Below are 17,738 nucleotides of genomic sequence, written 5' to 3'. Positions count from 1 at the left end.
TGATATACTACTTTAAAATTCAATAATAAAAAAGAGAGCAAAATCTGAATATCTGGCATAATGATAGTTTTTAAAACTTTTTTTAAAATTTCATCATACAAATCTGAAGAATTAAAGAAAAGGGGCAGTTTTAAAAATATATTCAATTCCAATTTTTTACTTTATGTGGAAGCTTAAGAATTCTATTATCATTTATATACTTAATATACATAAAATTAACTTGAATTAATATATTGCTTCAAACCTTTAATGAATAATCTTCATCCTTTTCAGAATTCTGAAACATATCACAGGATATTCCATAGTGGTAAATTGTCTGGCAGCTATAAAATAAATCGAAAAAAATTAAGAGAGTAAATTTGAAATCAGATTCATACCTATGCGTATATAAATAGACAAACCACAATACACATAGAGACACACATTATTAAAAATATATTATCTTTAAAAAGAAGTTTCAAACTGTTTGAGAATGAAATTTAGAAATATTTAAATCTAAAATTAAATGCTAAATCTTTGAAAATGATGATTTACATATGTAATTTTGATGAATATAAGTAAGTACCAAACAAAGCAAAAAAAAAAAAAAAAAAAAAAAAAGAAGAAGAAGAAGAAGAAGAAGAAATTTCGTCTATAAAAAAAAAAAAAAAAAACAACAAAATTACCCTACCAATATAGAATTTCTGAAAATTCTATAAACTTAAATGAATTTTTTAAGAAGATATTCTACATGATTTACATGTAAACAGTTTTAAAATTGAATATCATTAATTTTTACTAATAATTAAATACCATTAATTTTTTAACTTGATTCTAAATAATAAAGTTATTCAAAAATTTAATAATACACTTTTTTTGGCTAGAAATATTATTTTCCATTTTGGGGGGGGGGGGGGGGTTCTGAATTTCAAAATTAAAATTCGAAATAATGTGCATATAAGGAAAATATTCACATTTACAATGGACTGCAACAAAATCTAAAACAAAATAGATTTTAAAACTATGGTATCCGAATATATTCAGAACATATATTTTTAAAAAATACAGTATATGTATTTTAAAAAAACTTTTTCATTTATTTTTTAAAAGATTCATTGTGGAATATCGAGAGTTAATATATACTATTATTATCTTGCAAATATATTAAATATACATGGCATTTTAAGCAAATTTTTTAAAACATCTAGTTTAAAATCAAATTTAAAAAAGTCATACAACAATAAATTACATGCTGTTATCTAGAGAATGACATAAAATTTTTAGGATTGATTAAAACAAAAATGTTTTGGTTTATTGAAGTTTATGAGATTTTCAATAAATTTGTGATAACATTTTTTTTAATAACAGGCCATGATTTCAAAAATGTTCATAATATATGTATATTCTAGTATGTCATTCTCTAGATAACTATACATAAATTAAGAACACTATGTTTCGTAAAAATAAAATAATAATAATTTTATCTATATTGCATTAAGTAAAAAAATTTTGAGAAAAAATAAATGAGAAAAGAAGATTTAAAATTTAAAACGTTACATTTATATTATTAAATCTTCATGCCAGATACCTAGAAATCTCAAATCTATAGGTAATACTTTCCTTTTGCTCAGCTTTATCTGTTTTGCTTTTTACAGTAAACCTATTTGTTTTTTCTTGCAATTTAAAGTCTGGGTAGTCAGTGACATTGTGATACACTTATTCGCTTTACTAAACCTTTCGATTGCAAATTTGCCATGCCATATAGCTATACAATTTAAAATATCTAATAAGAATAAAGAAACATCTGTTAAATTGTGTAACAGCCTTTTATGCCAAAATTTAAAAGTTTGTAATTCCGCAAGCACAACCATCAGTATAAATTTCCACAAAATGTCATTAAAACATTTGTTTGCATTTTACATCTTTCCATGTAAACACTTTAATAAGAGCTTTTGCTCATATAGTCTCATATAGAATACAGGCTTGAGAATATTAATAACATTCTTTGGATTTGTCTATGTACATTTTTCCAACTGATGCAGCATGCTGATACAGTCAAAAGTCGTTAATTCGGACACCCATAATCCGGAATGATCTATAATCCGGACCTCAAAGCTACAAACTTTCTGCGCATGCGTCGCTTTCACGCATGCGCACAGGCGTTTTCGAGAGCGCATAAGACCCTTACAGCTGCGAATATGTTTGTGCGCATGCGCGTTTAATGTGTAACGGAGTTATACGCTAAGCTAAAGTTATCTAATTCAGTTAATGTTGCAGATTGCGTTGTTCCTTAATCTTCGAATTGGATCCGGCTTATTATTTTTTGCAGACTGTTAGAGCAGTTTTATAAAAGTAAGCTTGAACTTTCGATTATGTCAAATAGAATTTCCGATATATATTTACTACAAAGCCAAAGTATGTTTTGAAATCCGAAATCTGTTTATCAATTTCCCCCTGCTCTGCAGCAGAGGGGGGGGGGCAGAAACGTCATTATTAGATTATGATAGATTAGAAAGATTATGTCAAATAGAATTTCCGATATATATTTACTAATATGTAATTTGTATCTACAAAGTGAAAGTATGTTTTGAAATCCGAAATCTGTTTATCAATTTCAGGCTGCGGATTGGAAGTTGATCTGTCAACACTATCCTTATCTTCAGACGTTTTTATTTTATTTGGTTTATAATTCCGTACTAAGTGTAGTATTTCATCTCGATATACTCTGTCTTTGATATGATTTAAATCAAGTTCCTCCTCATTATAATTCGCTTCCGATAGTGAAGAAAGTGACCCAGAGGTTATTGAAAATGAAAACATTTCGATTGACAAATTAGTGGGTATTCTCAACACAGCAATTATAGGACTTGAACAGTGGAACTTTGTAACTAAACAAGAAATTATGTCTGTTTAATAGAATTAAAGAGAAAGTATTATCACATGAAACGAAGCAACTTACATTGAAGGAAATGTTTAATAAAGTAAACAAATAAATATTAAGCTTTTTCTTTTTGTAAATTTTGATACCCTTTAGATCATAATTGTTCTTTATTTCATAAATTACGTTTTCATATTTTTAATTTTGTAATTTCTGCATGCCATCTTACCAGATTTAAACTGATGATCTATAATCCGGAAAAATCGATAATCCGGAATCGCCGAAGTCCCGACGAGTCCGGATTAACGACTTTTGACTGTATTTACACCAGCTGTCTGCTTGAAATAGGCACTGGCCATGCATTAGTTCCCCCCACACACACACACACACCAGAGCAGGTTTTAACAAATGGAGCAATTACTGCAATTTGCATTCCCTGTAAGTTATATGCATTGTTCCTGATTACAGTAATTTTTAAACAAATCAATAAAGACATTCATTAGTGAGCAACACTGACAGGTCCCCAAAGACCTTTTTGTTTTCCCTTCAATTTTCTGAACCTGAATGGCACTTTTGTATATGACTTATGCATTCTTATTGGGAGACACAATTTACAACACAAATATCTTTCACATCATAAATCGCTTTCAAAAATTCTCCTGCTGATGAGCAGTTTTTTTTAGTTTTGGTTCATTCAATGTAAGAACTGCTTTATTAGCATTATTTTTCATTTTCTTTGTAACCCTGTTTCATAAATTTGTTCCTTACACATTTACATTCACAAGTACATTTCCAACTCTCTTTATAACTTTTCCATTTATAACTTTATAACTTTTCACTCCAGTATTATTAAAAATAATCAAAGAATGATATAAATCTAATTGCAATATACACTCTTTTGCAAAAAAAAAAAAAAAAAAAATCAAAGCATCATGAAGGAAATGGTTGTTTTTGATGAAATTGAATATGTGTATAGCTCATACACAGATAATACAATGAATAAAAAAATCAAGGTCATAGTACCTGTTCACAGCTCACAATCACCCATTGAGTGTTCAAATTAGTAACTGAAACGCCCCTGGCAGAAATGCATGCTTGAATTCATTGAGGCAAGGAGTGACAGAGGTTCCTAATGTCCCCCTGCAACACATTCTGCCAGGCATTCATCAGTTGTCGCTCCAGATCTGCAATATTTTGTGGTGCCGGAATCTGGCGGCCTACCATGCCCCAGACATACTCGATTGGTGAAAGGTCTGGTGACCTTGCCAGCTAATGAAGAGTATCAGCCACACGGAGACAGTCCAGAGATATGCGAGCGATATGTGACCTGGCATTACCTTGTTGGAATTCCCAGGATGACGTGCCATGAAGGGTAATGCAACCGGCCAAAGGATGGTATCAATATATCGTTCAGCTGTTAAAGATGTACAGAGAATGACTAAAGGTGACTTGCTGTCATAAGAAATAGCGCCCCACACCATCACACCAGAGGTTATGGCTGTATGCCTTTGTAAAACAAAGGCTGACTGGGACCACTGGCCACTTCCTCTCCAGAAACGAACACGGTGGTCATCTGCTTCTAGAGTGAAGCGGGTTTCATCGCTAAACACTATACGATGCCAGTGTCTGATGGCAGCCATGATGATCGATTGCAACACCATTCCAGACAACTCCACTGATGTTGTGGGGTCCAAGGCAAACGCCTTAAAGGCCTCTGTGATCGTAACCCCGCCTCAGACAAGCACTGTGTAATGGTGGACGGTACCACGGGAGGTATAGACGTGGCTGTAGTGCATTGAATAATCGATACTGTTGGGGCGGTTCGAGCCTGGCGAACAGTCATCCTATCTTGCCTTGCATTTGTGCACCTTGGCCTTCCAAAGGCTTCATTTCGTCGGCAATTTCCTTATAGCAACCATTGCTACCAACATCTTTGCTCAGCAATGTCTATATGCTGCAAGTGGCAGCCTATTGCTCGGTATGACCACCCAGCTTCACACAACCCTACAATGCGATCACATTCAAAGTCATTTAGTTGTCTGTAAAGTCTTCAATATCATCGTAATAGCATCTTTAGTTGCTTCTTTAAGGAATTACAATTGCAGCAACAAAAAAAGATAAATTTTCCACATCTGTTACTGGTTTTATACTTTGCGAATTATGCATTAGATATGCTCACTATAATCACAATTCCAGTTCATTTGCCTTGAAACTTCGATCATTTTCATGTTCGATTTAGATGTTTTTGCATACTAAATTTTATCACGATCGCAAAAGTCCTTGGGGCTTCAATTTTTTTGCAAAAGAGTGTATAATGATTTGAATCAAATTCATACATACATACTAGTTTGAAACATCTGTTTCAACACGTAAATAATAATAGCATTGCATTTTATTCGAAGTAATTTCATGTTAATAGACTGATTAGAGATTTACAAATACTATCCTTCTAAATTCCGCCTCTTTGAAGAACTTTTAAATTATATTTCAAGGGAAGGGAACTGTTTATTTTATGTTTATTACTGTTTTATTTATTTACTATGTAAAATTTTTAACACTTTTCTGCTCTTTAAATGCACACTTGAAGCGATTTAAATACCCACTATCCATTTTTGCATCTTTGTGAAATGCTAGATACCTTGGTTTCTAATTAATGCAAAAAGAAAGGCTAGTCTCATTTGGAAAGTTAAATAAACAATCTGTACCATGAATGAATAAAAGAAAAATTGGCATTTTTGGCCAAAATTGACCTTATCAATGTGTTACGATATCTATGTTAAATTACATGAATGAGACATTGATTTTTATACTCAACTAATGTTCCTCAGAAAACATAGGTTAATTATTTGTTACAGTAAAAACACTTCAGGGTTATTTTGCCATAAAAGGGATAACATAGGGGAACACTTTTAAAAGTGAACAACCTACTGAGAGAAAACACAAAAACCAAAGCAGTACACAATCAAACTTAACTACTTTACTGTAAGAGGTACCTCCTAGCAACCAAAAATACAGCTAAGTGTGCAGTCAAAATCTAATAAAACTTTTTTAAGATTAGAAAATTTAGTTCAATCTATTATGAAAGGGAAATATTCTGCAGTCGAATTGAGTTATTACAGAAAAAAGTTAACTCAAATAGGCCCTAACATCTAGCCCAGATCTAGAAGCTGAGATTTTAGGGAAACCTCAAAAGGATCCTATTAAATTCCTCATAATGGGGGGGGGGGGATTCAAATAATGACCAAAAAAAAAAAAAAGATACTGGAAGGCTTGCTAAGAATGCTGTGCTTAGCGTTACAGAGCTGTCTTAATCAACTCTTGACAAAGTTGTTGTCCTAAGGCAGAGATCGGCAACCTATGGCCTGCAAGCCGCATAAGCCTTATTAACATATGGGCTTTTGCAATGGTAGGTCAAAGGTTGCCGATCCCTGTCCTAAGCAATAAGTTTTAAAATATAGAAAACAGCAATAGCTTTCTTATAATTTTTTTTTTAAAAAAAAGGCTTCTAGTTTTGCCATTTCTAATGACAAATCCTCATACTTAATGGTAAATATTAAAATTAAAAAATTACTAATTTTGCTGGGGAAACAAGGAACTTACTGTGTACAAATCACATTTTCACAAGCTGGACACAAGAATTCAGAATTTTCTCCTTTCGAAACTCGGAAAACAGTTGGGCAATCTGGAGTAGGACAATAGCTAATTTTTCCCATGTTAGACTTCACATGATATTGCACAGCTGCATCATAAAACTGCTTCTTAACATCTTCTCCACCCACAGATAGAATTCTTTTGATATCTTCCAAAAAAAGTGGCTTTTCACAGTTCTGGAAATAAAAAAATATCTTTTAATAAGAAAATGAGCCAAATGCCTTAAATAATTCATTTACTAAATCCCTGAGAAAACTACAATAATATACATACAAAAAGTAATAAATGAAAGTTGAAAATATAATAGAAATGAAACATAACAATGATAATACACTGCAAAAATGTTATATTTTAAATGTAAATTAATTTTTTTAAACTATTTTATGGCATGCTATCAACAGGTAAACATAACTATATCGTACATTAAATGGTAGCACATACATAACAATTATGCAAGTATTCATGGCTTTTCCAAATATGCCTAACTCAGCAAAGTAAGGGACAGTAGAATTTATCCAATTTGAAATAATTATATTTTTGATGTTTACAAAAATATGAAGCTATTATAAATATTGGATCATTAAGAAAGTTAGGCAGTTTGTATCTTGTTGGCAAGAAAGTAATTCCATTTTTTCAGTGTGAAACAAGGCTACATTTTTTTTACACAAAAAAATGAACTTGAATCAGTCAAACACTTTCAATTCTGTTCACTGACGTTTTGCCATCTTTTTGGTAACATCATGATTCTGCACTCATGGTCTTTATCAGCAAAAAACTCAAACAACTGCAACTTGAGATCATCATTATCACTGAAATTTTTAACACTTAAGAAGTTCTAAACTTTGAAATAAATGATAATCTGATGATGCAAAGTCAAGGCTATATGGGAATAAAACATCACTTATCAATCAAGCTCCAATAATTTCGTATGTATTGCTAAAAATGTGCAAGGCCTCGCATGTTGAAACACAATTCCTTTGCCAATTATGGTCTTTTCTTTTTCATTGCCTCCTCTAATTTCAAAGGTTGTTGGCAATAAACATCTGAGTTAATAGTTTGGTTGCTTGGAAGCAGTTCAAAATACACAACACCTTTGTCACCCACCAAACTGACAGCATAATCTTTTTCTAATGCAAATTTTCATCATACTTGGTTCATGATCCTTTTTTCATTAATATTACTGTAAAGGATCCATTTTTCATCACCAGTGGGAATTCGTTTTAAAAACTGCAACTGGGTCAGTTGCATTACATATGCATACTTGCCAACCTATGACACTCAAAAATCAGGAGATTTTTCACAATGTTAAAAAGACTTTTTAAATGATAAAAATATAGTTTTTAATAACGAATTAACTTTAAATAGTTACTAATTCTTAAATGCAAGCAACACAAAAATACCTTACACATAAAAAACATTTTTATTACTTGCATCGTTTAAGGAAAAAAAAAAGACAATTTAATCAGTTTTCGTACAAATGTTATGAACAGTGGCAGATTTTGCTTTTGTTAAGAAAGAAACTTCCTAATTTTGTTCATATCAATTGCCACGTAGGCCTGCTTTCACTAATAAAAGTTTTTCTAATGCGTCATCATTAATATTAGTTATGCAGCTGTTGGAACTGTTTCAATTTTTCCTTCCTTTTAGAACTCTTTTTAAGATAATAATAAATATCAACAATGTGTTTATCCACATTTATTGGTAAAGAAGCTGCCTCTTTTTTAGCTGCTAAATTTAAGAGGTGACAGGTGCACCTTATAATCTGCAAATTTGAATTTGCCTTTCTTAATATGCCTCCAAAAACAGTCTTCAAGCCTATTATTACTGGTGCATTATCGGCACCAAGTGCTAAGCAAATTATCCAGAGGGACTGCATTTCCTTTTAAAGTTTTAATAATTAGCTCTGCTATATTAAAGCCTGTCGAATGTCCTTCTAAAGTGGGAACAGAAAGTAAACTTCACTCAGTTTCGGAAGACTCTAGATTAAAAAAAAGAAACAACAAATGGATACAGTTTTGAATCGGTATTATTGCTTCCATTCATAAAGAGGCAGGATGGAGCTGTTTTAATGCAATCAATAACTAAAGATTTATTTTTCAAACTCATTTCTTTAACAATTGCATCTGTTTTGGTCCTTGCACTTAAGTATTTCTTAGCGATTTCACCATCAGGAAACATTTTTCTAAATAAAGCTGCAGCGTGATCCGATGCATTCAGTGGCAGGTTGTGCTCCAGTAAAAAGGCAGAGAACAGACATTCTGCATTAATCACTTTTTGGTCTTTTGTTTCGAAAGAGAAATTTAATTTTTCGTTTTTTTCAAAACAACTCATGTTGTCTTTGTGTTTTTGTGTACGCACATGTTTGAGAACATCCGCCCTTCCACTATGTGAAATCGAAAAATCGCAACGACAGATGGTACACATTGCAAATTTATTACATTTCCTTGAGGAAATAATGGAAGGAAAGTCAACTGTGTACGATTTTTGAAACGTACACGAGTATTTCACCTTTCTCACAAACATCACAAAAGATGATAATTTCTAAAACTATTTCCCGAAGGTACGTGTACTCACACAACTGAGGACAAGATGAACGAAATAACTAAAGAACATCCAAATAACGGCCTTGAGCTTGCTTTGTGCTCATTGGCTAATATATGTAAGATGACACACAGTGGAGCTTGATGCCCATTGGAAAACTGGAGAACGACGTTTCTGGATACGTATGCTGTCACTCACAAAGCAGAAATTCTCATCTGATTCGCAAGGTTTTGTTTTAGATATAATCTAGAAAAAATTCAGTTGCTTTCAGACGTCCAAAATCACTTTTTTTTTTTTTTTTTTTTTTTTTTTTTTTTTTTTTGTTCATATAACAAAGTATTAATCCAAGTTCCATAAAAATTGTGAAAAATATTAAGAATAAGAAAAAGTCGGGAGAAATATATTGTAAATCGGGTTGGTGGGAGAGTGGTTGAAAATCGGGAGAGTTGGCAACTCTGCATATTGAATGCGTATTGCAAATATTGAATCATATTAAGTGAATTTCTTTCAAGTCATGCAAAACCCCAATACTGAACTTCTTAACAAGTCAGAAGACATCTTATGTGACTTTCAAATGTTGTGCGTAATACATATAACTTTTTGCAATCTCTTGTACTGTTATATGACAAGTCAATTCAGTTAAGGCTTTAATTTTATTGCCATCAGCTTCAGGAGGCCAGCCTGAACACTGGTCAAATTCAAGCAAAAAACCTCCAGAAAAAGATTTTTTAAATCAATTCTGACACATACATTCTGTTTTGCAATCAACACTATAACCCTCACATATCATTTTGTGAGCCTCCGCTGCTTTTTTGCCTTTATGAAACTAAAAAGTGAAATATGTCGAAAATGTTTAATTTTGCACCCTCCCCCCATATTTAAATTCACTGTAAACTAACAGTTGTAAAAAATATACTATGCAGAATTCATTTCCATAGCAACCTAATAATGTCAGCTGTCATATCTCAAAAGAAAAAAATTATAAGATCCACAAGAGAATTAAAAAAAACATAACACTATCTATTTGTGCAAACTGAAATTACTTTCGTGCCAATTTAATATACACTGGTTACCATAAATTAATGAAAAATCACAAAAATAGCTATAACTCCCTCAAAAATAAGCCAAACCATAAAAAATCTGAATATGTTGCCAAGTAAGAGTAGCTGAGTAAAACTGCAATATGCAAATTAGTGGCGCTGCACTCGGAATACGTCATCTGCAAGGAGAATAAAAGTGCATGTTTGAGAGCAAGCCCACATATTTCACTGTGATAGTAACATCAGAAATCTGAGATAGCCAATTCGTAACAATGACCTCCAGGCATCATTTGCCTGCTGAACTACGATGGAGAGCCATTGGAAGACTAGAAGCAGGATAAAGTCAAACAGAAGTGACCAAATGGCTAAATGTGAGTCCTTCTGTGGCTCATAGACTTTGGAGGCGATTTCAAACCACAAATACGGCCTCTAGGAGGTTCAGCCAAGGACGGGCAACTGCTACGACGAGCGCTGTTGACCGATATTTGACATCATGTGCACGCAGGAATAGAACCGCTACTCCGACTCTTCTTAGATCCTCCCTTGCTGCAGCCACCGGAAGGTTGGTGTCAACGTCAATTGTACATAGAAGACTTTACAAAGGTGGTCTGTATTGCGAGGCGACCAGCCATTTGCGTGCCACTCACGTCACGCCATAGGAGGGACCGTTTGCAGTGGGCATGACAATATGTCCACTGGATGTCTGATCATCAATGGAGGATTGTTCTTATGGATGAGTCCGGGTTTAGTCTAGAAAGCAAAATAGTAAGTGTTATTTGAGATGGAGAGAACCTGGAACCCATTATCATCCATCAAACATCTGTTAAAGAGATGCATACGGAAGAGGCAGTGTCTGTGTTTTGGGTGGCATCTCTTTTGATGGACGCACAGATCTCCATGTCTTTCCAACGGAAACCGTGAATGCTCCGGTTTATAGAGATGGCATCATTGATGCTTATGTGCACCCATGTGCTGGGGCAATAGGTGATGCTTTCCTGTTACAGAACGATAACTCAAGACCACACAGGGGTCGCATCGTGGATGATTATCTTCAACAGGAAACAATTATGCGCATGGAGTGGCCAGCTTGATCCCCGGATTTGAATCCTATAGAGCACGTTTGAGATGATTTAGAGAGACGTCTAGCTGCTCTCAGTCTGCCCCCTCAGACCCTTGCCACAGTTGCAACAGCAAGCAAGAGCAATGGCTCTCGCTTCCTATAGAACTGATAGACCGCATAATTGAAAGCATCACGCATCACTGTATGTGCTGTATTGCTTCTAGAGGCGACCATATTCCCTATTGAAGGTACTTTTCCTATAGCAAACTGACACCTTCAATTTGTTCATTTTATACATGTGCTAATTTCTATACTACCATAATAGTCTGGTAATTTATTTTTATGTTACTTGATACCTTACTATGTGTTCTATATTGTGGGTAAGTTTCACTTTTTCAGTAATCGTGATTTTTGTGATTTTTCCTTAATTTATGATAACCAGTGTATATATAACATGAAACAGTACTAAAAAAAATTTTTTTTAATCTCATTTAATAATATAAGCAACATTTCTCTCCATGATGTTTTTGTCATTTCTCGGACAGCTGGAAAATTCCTTTTTTAAATCCTTAGGTTTATCCGTAAAAAAGAAGTGATTTGAAGTCATGAAAGTCTGACAGGGCATGATCTAATGAATATCGGGAGGTAATATATAACATTCCAACATACTCAATCTTTTGATTTCCTTGAAATATGGGACCAAGCATTGTCTGGATGGAAGACAACACCTTAATGATTGTCACTTCTAGGCACATTGCCTTGCTTTCCACTTTTAAAAATGTCATTTGGAAACAGTATATTTCAGAATTTACTGCGTGATAGCAACAATTCACAGTATACAAATTTTTTGTAGTTCTATGATACACAAAGCATTATCTTTTTCAGATGCAGTTCCCCTTCTCAAAGTTTATAAAGCAGATTCTTTTCGCTTATCCCATGATCTATTTTTTTTTGACATTTCTGAGTAGTATCCAGTTTCATCTCCAATAATGAACAGTTTAAAAATAATAAGCTTCCTTATTTATTTTCCACAAAGAATCACATGCTTTGATCTGTTAAAGTATAGGCTACTCATACACCTCAGCTGTCCAGTCTTCTTTAAATGATCATGTATTGTATTTTTGGGAATATTTTGTCTGCCTAATAGTTCCTGCACTGTATAATACTTATTTTCCATGATAGCACCTTTTAACGGCTCCTTGTTTACAGAGGATGATTGTCCAAAGCAGGCATAATCTTTGAGGCTGAAATTTCTATATTTCTCAAAGCACTTTCAAACTGTGTCATCAGAAACAGATTATGTCCATATATAGCATAAATTTTATGAGCAGGCCAACTAGCATTTTTCCCTTTTTAAAATAAAATAGCATAATATAATGAAAATGAACTTTTTTCCATGTTTAGCACTGCAACAAAACATGTCATAACACATACTAGAATTACATAACAGTAGCAGAAAACACAGTACTTAAACATCCACTTCAATCGAGGTCACTCCTTATCAGCAGTAGCAAAATAATTCGAAGAAACTGCACTTTGATTTGAAAACTGCAGAGCTTTCCGCATAGCCCAACATATCCAAAACGTAAAATAATATTAGACGTTAGAATTTTTAAAAAAAGTTGTCAGCAGTACATCAAAAGGAAAATTTGCCAAAGTTTTGCAGTTCTCTTTTAAAATGCTGTAAATGGCATTCTTTAGTGACAATAACAAACTAGAAATGATATTCAAAATCATCTCATACTCACTGTAACATGCCTCAATTCAACAATAGTTTCTGCACGCAGCAGTGCACAAGACAGCATTTTAAAAAAGCCTAGATATGTTCACAAATCACATCGCTACTGGAAATAATGTGTTGGTTCAAATATTACCACTCATATAATAATGCAGTCCCATAGAACATTAATTAAAAAAAAAAGCAAAACTTTGACATTTCTTCGAATACCAGTAGTCATTCCATGTTCATAAGGTGAGTTAGATCGCATTATAGGCAATATGGGCTCTGAGCCACACGATGTTTGATACTGTAGTTACATTCTTGAAAATAATATTATAGTTGGTTGAACCAGAATACTCTATTTCACATCATGATGTGCAGTAGTTTGAATAGCTGCAAGAGTAAAAGAAATCAGTATGGGTGCCACTGCCGAATGTCTTGGCTTTCACTACAGATGGTAGATAAGAAAATATCTTGAAGTGCATTTTCTAAGTTGGGAATAAGGCTAATATGAATTTTGACCATGATTTCAAAATCAGACTGTTGTTAGAGACAGTTAATAATATATACAAGTGTTATTCTAATCCAAGTGAGGAGCATTTGTTTGGCTTTCATTGTTTAAAATAGAAAAAGGACATTTCAGACAATGAGGACTCTGGTATGATTTTCATAAGTAACAAATTCACATGATGAAGAAGCAAATACTGGATTGCATCTAACAAGTGTATTATGGAAAGGAGGAGATAATGAATTGTTCCCAGTGTTACTAATTTCCAGCTGAAATGCTGGAAGTTGGAGCTCACATCCTATATGATGTCTCCGTTTCAGTTGAAATTTTAAAAAAATCACAAATTAATAGTCAAAAGAACATTTTTTTAATAAAAAGAGTGGATGAATGCATGCATTATCAATTCATTTTTAATTAAAATGTTATCTACAAAAGAATAGTTGAAAAAAGAATAAATATTACCTGTTTGACACAAATTAAAGGTATGCTTTTGGATTTGACTTGTAACAGAAGACAACTCTTGCAAAAAACATGACCACAGTTTTCAAGTCTTTGGAAATCATATGAAATTGGATCCAGACAGATTGGGCAGGTTTCTTCTGGATTATCTTCAGAAGCTGTATATTTCGCATAAAGCTCAGCACAGATTTTTTCCAGGTTTTCTTCAGCCTTAACAAATTATTTTAATTATACATAAACTATCACTTCATAAGAAATAGTTCTAAAAATTCATCAAAAATACAGTCAAAAGTCGTTAATTCGGACACCCATAATCCGGACCTCAAAGCTACAAACTTTCTGCACATGCGTAACGTTGACACATGCGCATAAGACCTTTACGACTGCGAATATACATGTGCGCGTGCGCAAAATACGTTTACGAATGCGCGTTTAATGTATAATGGACGGTATAAGCTAAGCTAAAATTATCTAATTCAGTTAATGTTGCAGATTGCGTTGTTCCTTAATCTTCGAATTAGATTCGGCTTATTATTTTTTGCAGACTGTTAGAGCAATTTTGGGCTCGGCGTGCGATGAATTGGAAGTTGATCTGTCAGCACAATCCTTATCTTCAGGGCAGATGTTTTTATTTGGCTTATAACTCCTTACTAAATGTAGTATTTCATCTCGATGTACTCCGTCTTTGATATGATTTAAATCAAATTCCTCGTCATTATAATTCGCATCCGATAGCGAAAAAAGTGACAGAGGTTATTGAAAACGAAAAAATTTCGATTGACAAATTAGTCGGCATTCTCGACACAGCAATTATTGAACTTGAACAGCGGAACTTTGTAACTGAAGAAATTATGTCTGTTTATAGAATTAAAGAGAATGTATTATCACATAAAAAACGAAACAACTTAACTTACATTGAAAGAAATGTTTCATAAAGTAAACTAATAAATATTAAGCTTTTTTTTTTTTGGTAAATTTGGATACCCTTTAGATCATAATTGTTCTTTATTTCATAAATTATGGTTTCATATTTTTAATTTTATAATTTCTGCATGTCATCTTACCAGATTTAAACTGATGATCTATAATCCGGAGAAATCAATAATCCGGAATCACCGAAGTCCCGACGAGTCCGGATTAACGACTTTTGACTGTATGTAGTTTTGTTCAATAATATTGCTAATAAAATTTTAAAAATTTTTATTAGCAGTATTATTAAACTAAAATCCTTAAATTTATTACTAAAATAATCCTTCATAGCCAACTCAGCAAGAAAATAAACATATCAACAACAAAACTGCCATACAAAACAATTAGGATACCATTCCAATTTTGCATGTATTAGAATGGTACTAACCTCATTTTGCACAGACAATCTCTCTTGACAGATTTTAGAAATTTAATAATAGAATGAAAGTCTGAACAAGAAAACAAACTTTAAGAAAGGAGAAACTTTTGGAAAATGCTACTGAAAAACTGGTAATCAATGACAAACAGAAAAGAGACTTAGTAATTCTTTATGACAAGCTATAAACTCAACTACGTTCACTGGAATCCCTTGGTTTAACTAAAAACCAATTTGCATGCGTTTTTCTTCCTTAAGTGGAATCAGCACTTCCTACCGATTTAATAAAAAGTTGGGAAAGACCATGAAGTGCATCTACTGGAACAACAGGCAAGAGCGATTTAGATTCATTAATTTAAAAAAAAAAAAAAAGTAGAAACTGAATTTACAGTTAAATATACCATGATATTTGAGATTCCGAAAAAGTAAGTAATAAGAAAAATAAGTTTTTTGAGACGAAATCTGTTGTTTCAACTGCATGTATAAATAATAAAAAATTTCAAAAGTATAAAAAATATTATACTTTTTGTGAAAAATTGTATATGTCTGATAATTGCAATGATGCATAAAAAAGATATCATTAAGGAATTTTTTATTTTTATTTTCTATGTCTTGAGAGAAATCACAAAGCAAATCAATGCAAGTCTAACATAAGTGTCTCTCCTATGTAAAAACCAACATTTTGTGATTATGTGTCCTGATTTGCCTTCTAATAAAATAAATAACATAACAAATTCAAAAAAATGCTGAAAGCAAAACAAGCACTCTAAATAATCATGTTAAAATATCATTTGTACACCTTAAAAATTGAAAATGGTTCTAACGAAATGTTTCTACGAGGAATTTATGACAGTGGTTTTATGAAATCATATTTCTGTAATGGCATTGCTCAGAAATTGAATTGTAAGTGTACTGATGAATCAAAAATTAAGCAATCTCTATTTTGTGGAGTCAAGACTACAGAAAATGTATATAAAAACTATGTTATTTAAGTAAGCAGAACAGATGGTAAATATAAGTGCGAATCAGAGGTACTTGGGCAAAACAAAATTTGTTCCAAAATTAAACAACTCTCATTTAGTTCATGGTCATGTGGTATCCAAATAAGTTATTTAAAAAATAGTTCATGCTACGCTGATAAAGAGATAAAATTGTAAATTGGTGCCGAATTATTTGCTGGTAAGTTGTTAACTGGGAAAATTGTTCCTCTTATGTGTTGCGTCAGCACTGTGTATACCCAGTTAAACTGGACTATTATGGGCAAATTTAATTGCAATTCTAACAATAAGTCAACTGCAGTAAATACTACTTCTTTTGTATTTCTTCTCTGTTAGTGAATGACCAGCGTATTAGTGATCTGTGGAAGTTAGATGTTTTAGGAATTAATAACCCTTCCATGAGTAAAATCAAAACTCAGTTGCAGGAAGATGCAAAAAAATAATTTGAAGAAACTCTTGCAATAAATTCTGATGAGAGGTACGAAGTCGCATTACAATAACTTGTTTTTTCCCGAAAACGAAGTGATAGCAGAAAAATGTCTTGTAAAAACTAAAAGAAAATTAGTGACTATGGAAATTTTGATGCTTATGGAGATGTTTTCAAGAAATGGTTGGTTCTTGGTATAATTGAAGAAGTCCCAGGTAAGTATAAATTCAAGGGTGTCCATAATTTGCCTCGTAGGGCAGTTGTAAAAGAAAACAGTAGTACAGTGTTTAACGCAAGTTTTCATTCACCTGGTTACCCATTGCTGAATGACTGTTTATCTACTGGACCAAATTTGATTGAAATGATACTTTTGATTCCGATTCAATTTGGCAAGAACAACGTTGGTGTCACTTCAGATATAAAAAAAAGCGTTCTTTTAAATATCTGTAAAGGGGAAAGATTGAAACTTTTTAAGATTTATGTGGTTCAGTAGGGATAATCAGGAACAAGTTGAATTGTATCAGCATTAGCATACAGGAATAGTTTTTTGAACTATGTGTAGTCTATATTTATTAGCCACTACAATATAATATCATTTAAAGTGTGGTTCCTAAAAACTCAAGACATACAGAAGAGATTTTGAAAACCTCCCTTTACGTAGATAACTGTGCAGCCAGTATGGATTCGGAAATAGAAATGAGGAAGTTTGTAAATGAATCACAAATGATAATGGCTTCAGGTCATTTTAATTTAAGGTTTTGGAAATCCAATATAAGAAACATTGTATCTGAGGAAGTTTCCTCTACAGGAGAAGATGTGCCTGTTTTGGGCCTTGTGTGATACAAATACAAGTATGATACATACAGATACAAATACCTTACTCGTAAAATACATCAAGATCTAAAATTGGATAACCCAGTTACTAAAAAAATGTTTTAGTTATAGCTCACCAAGTATTTTATGTTATAGAACACAGCTCCTGGAATGTTGATTCCGAAACTGTTTTCATAGAAAACTTGAAATTTAAGGCTTAAATGGGACGATGCACTTGCTGATGATTTAGACAAAAAATTTAGATTCTGGCATCAAAATCTGTACTTGCTTTCTAGTATTCAATATCTAGATGGGTAGA

The 17,738-nt window shown here is 32.7% G+C and overlaps 2 protein-coding genes across 4 annotated transcripts in view; one reads left to right on the top strand and one right to left on the bottom strand.

Annotated features, from left to right (window-relative positions):
- The window catches only part of LOC118181699 (neprilysin-1-like), a 482,702-nt gene that overhangs the window by 303,324 nt on the left and 161,640 nt on the right, over nucleotides 1–17,738 (top strand). The gene's annotated exons all lie outside the window — the stretch shown is intronic.
- LOC118181698 (uncharacterized) overlaps nucleotides 1–17,738 on the bottom strand; it is a 134,636-nt gene that overhangs the window by 12,500 nt on the left and 104,398 nt on the right. For both annotated transcript variants that reach the window (XM_035350885.2, XM_035350886.2), the window contains 3 exons: nucleotides 13,840–14,046; nucleotides 6,458–6,684; nucleotides 245–323 (listed from right to left, as the gene is read on the bottom strand). In XM_035350885.2, coding sequence (XP_035206776.2) covers nucleotides 245–323; nucleotides 6,458–6,684; nucleotides 13,840–14,046 — 513 coding nt within the window. The remainder of the gene's footprint in view (nucleotides 1–244; nucleotides 324–6,457; nucleotides 6,685–13,839; nucleotides 14,047–17,738) is intronic.

Source organism: Stegodyphus dumicola, chromosome 7 (genome assembly GCF_044657685.1).
Source record: "Stegodyphus dumicola isolate Sdum_Otavi_A_Nest chromosome 7, ASM4465768v1".
In the NCBI taxonomy this organism is placed as follows: domain Eukaryota; kingdom Metazoa; phylum Arthropoda; class Arachnida; order Araneae; family Eresidae; genus Stegodyphus; species Stegodyphus dumicola.
Note: the sequence above shows the minus strand (reverse complement) of the source record. Positions and strands in the feature narration are given on the sequence as shown.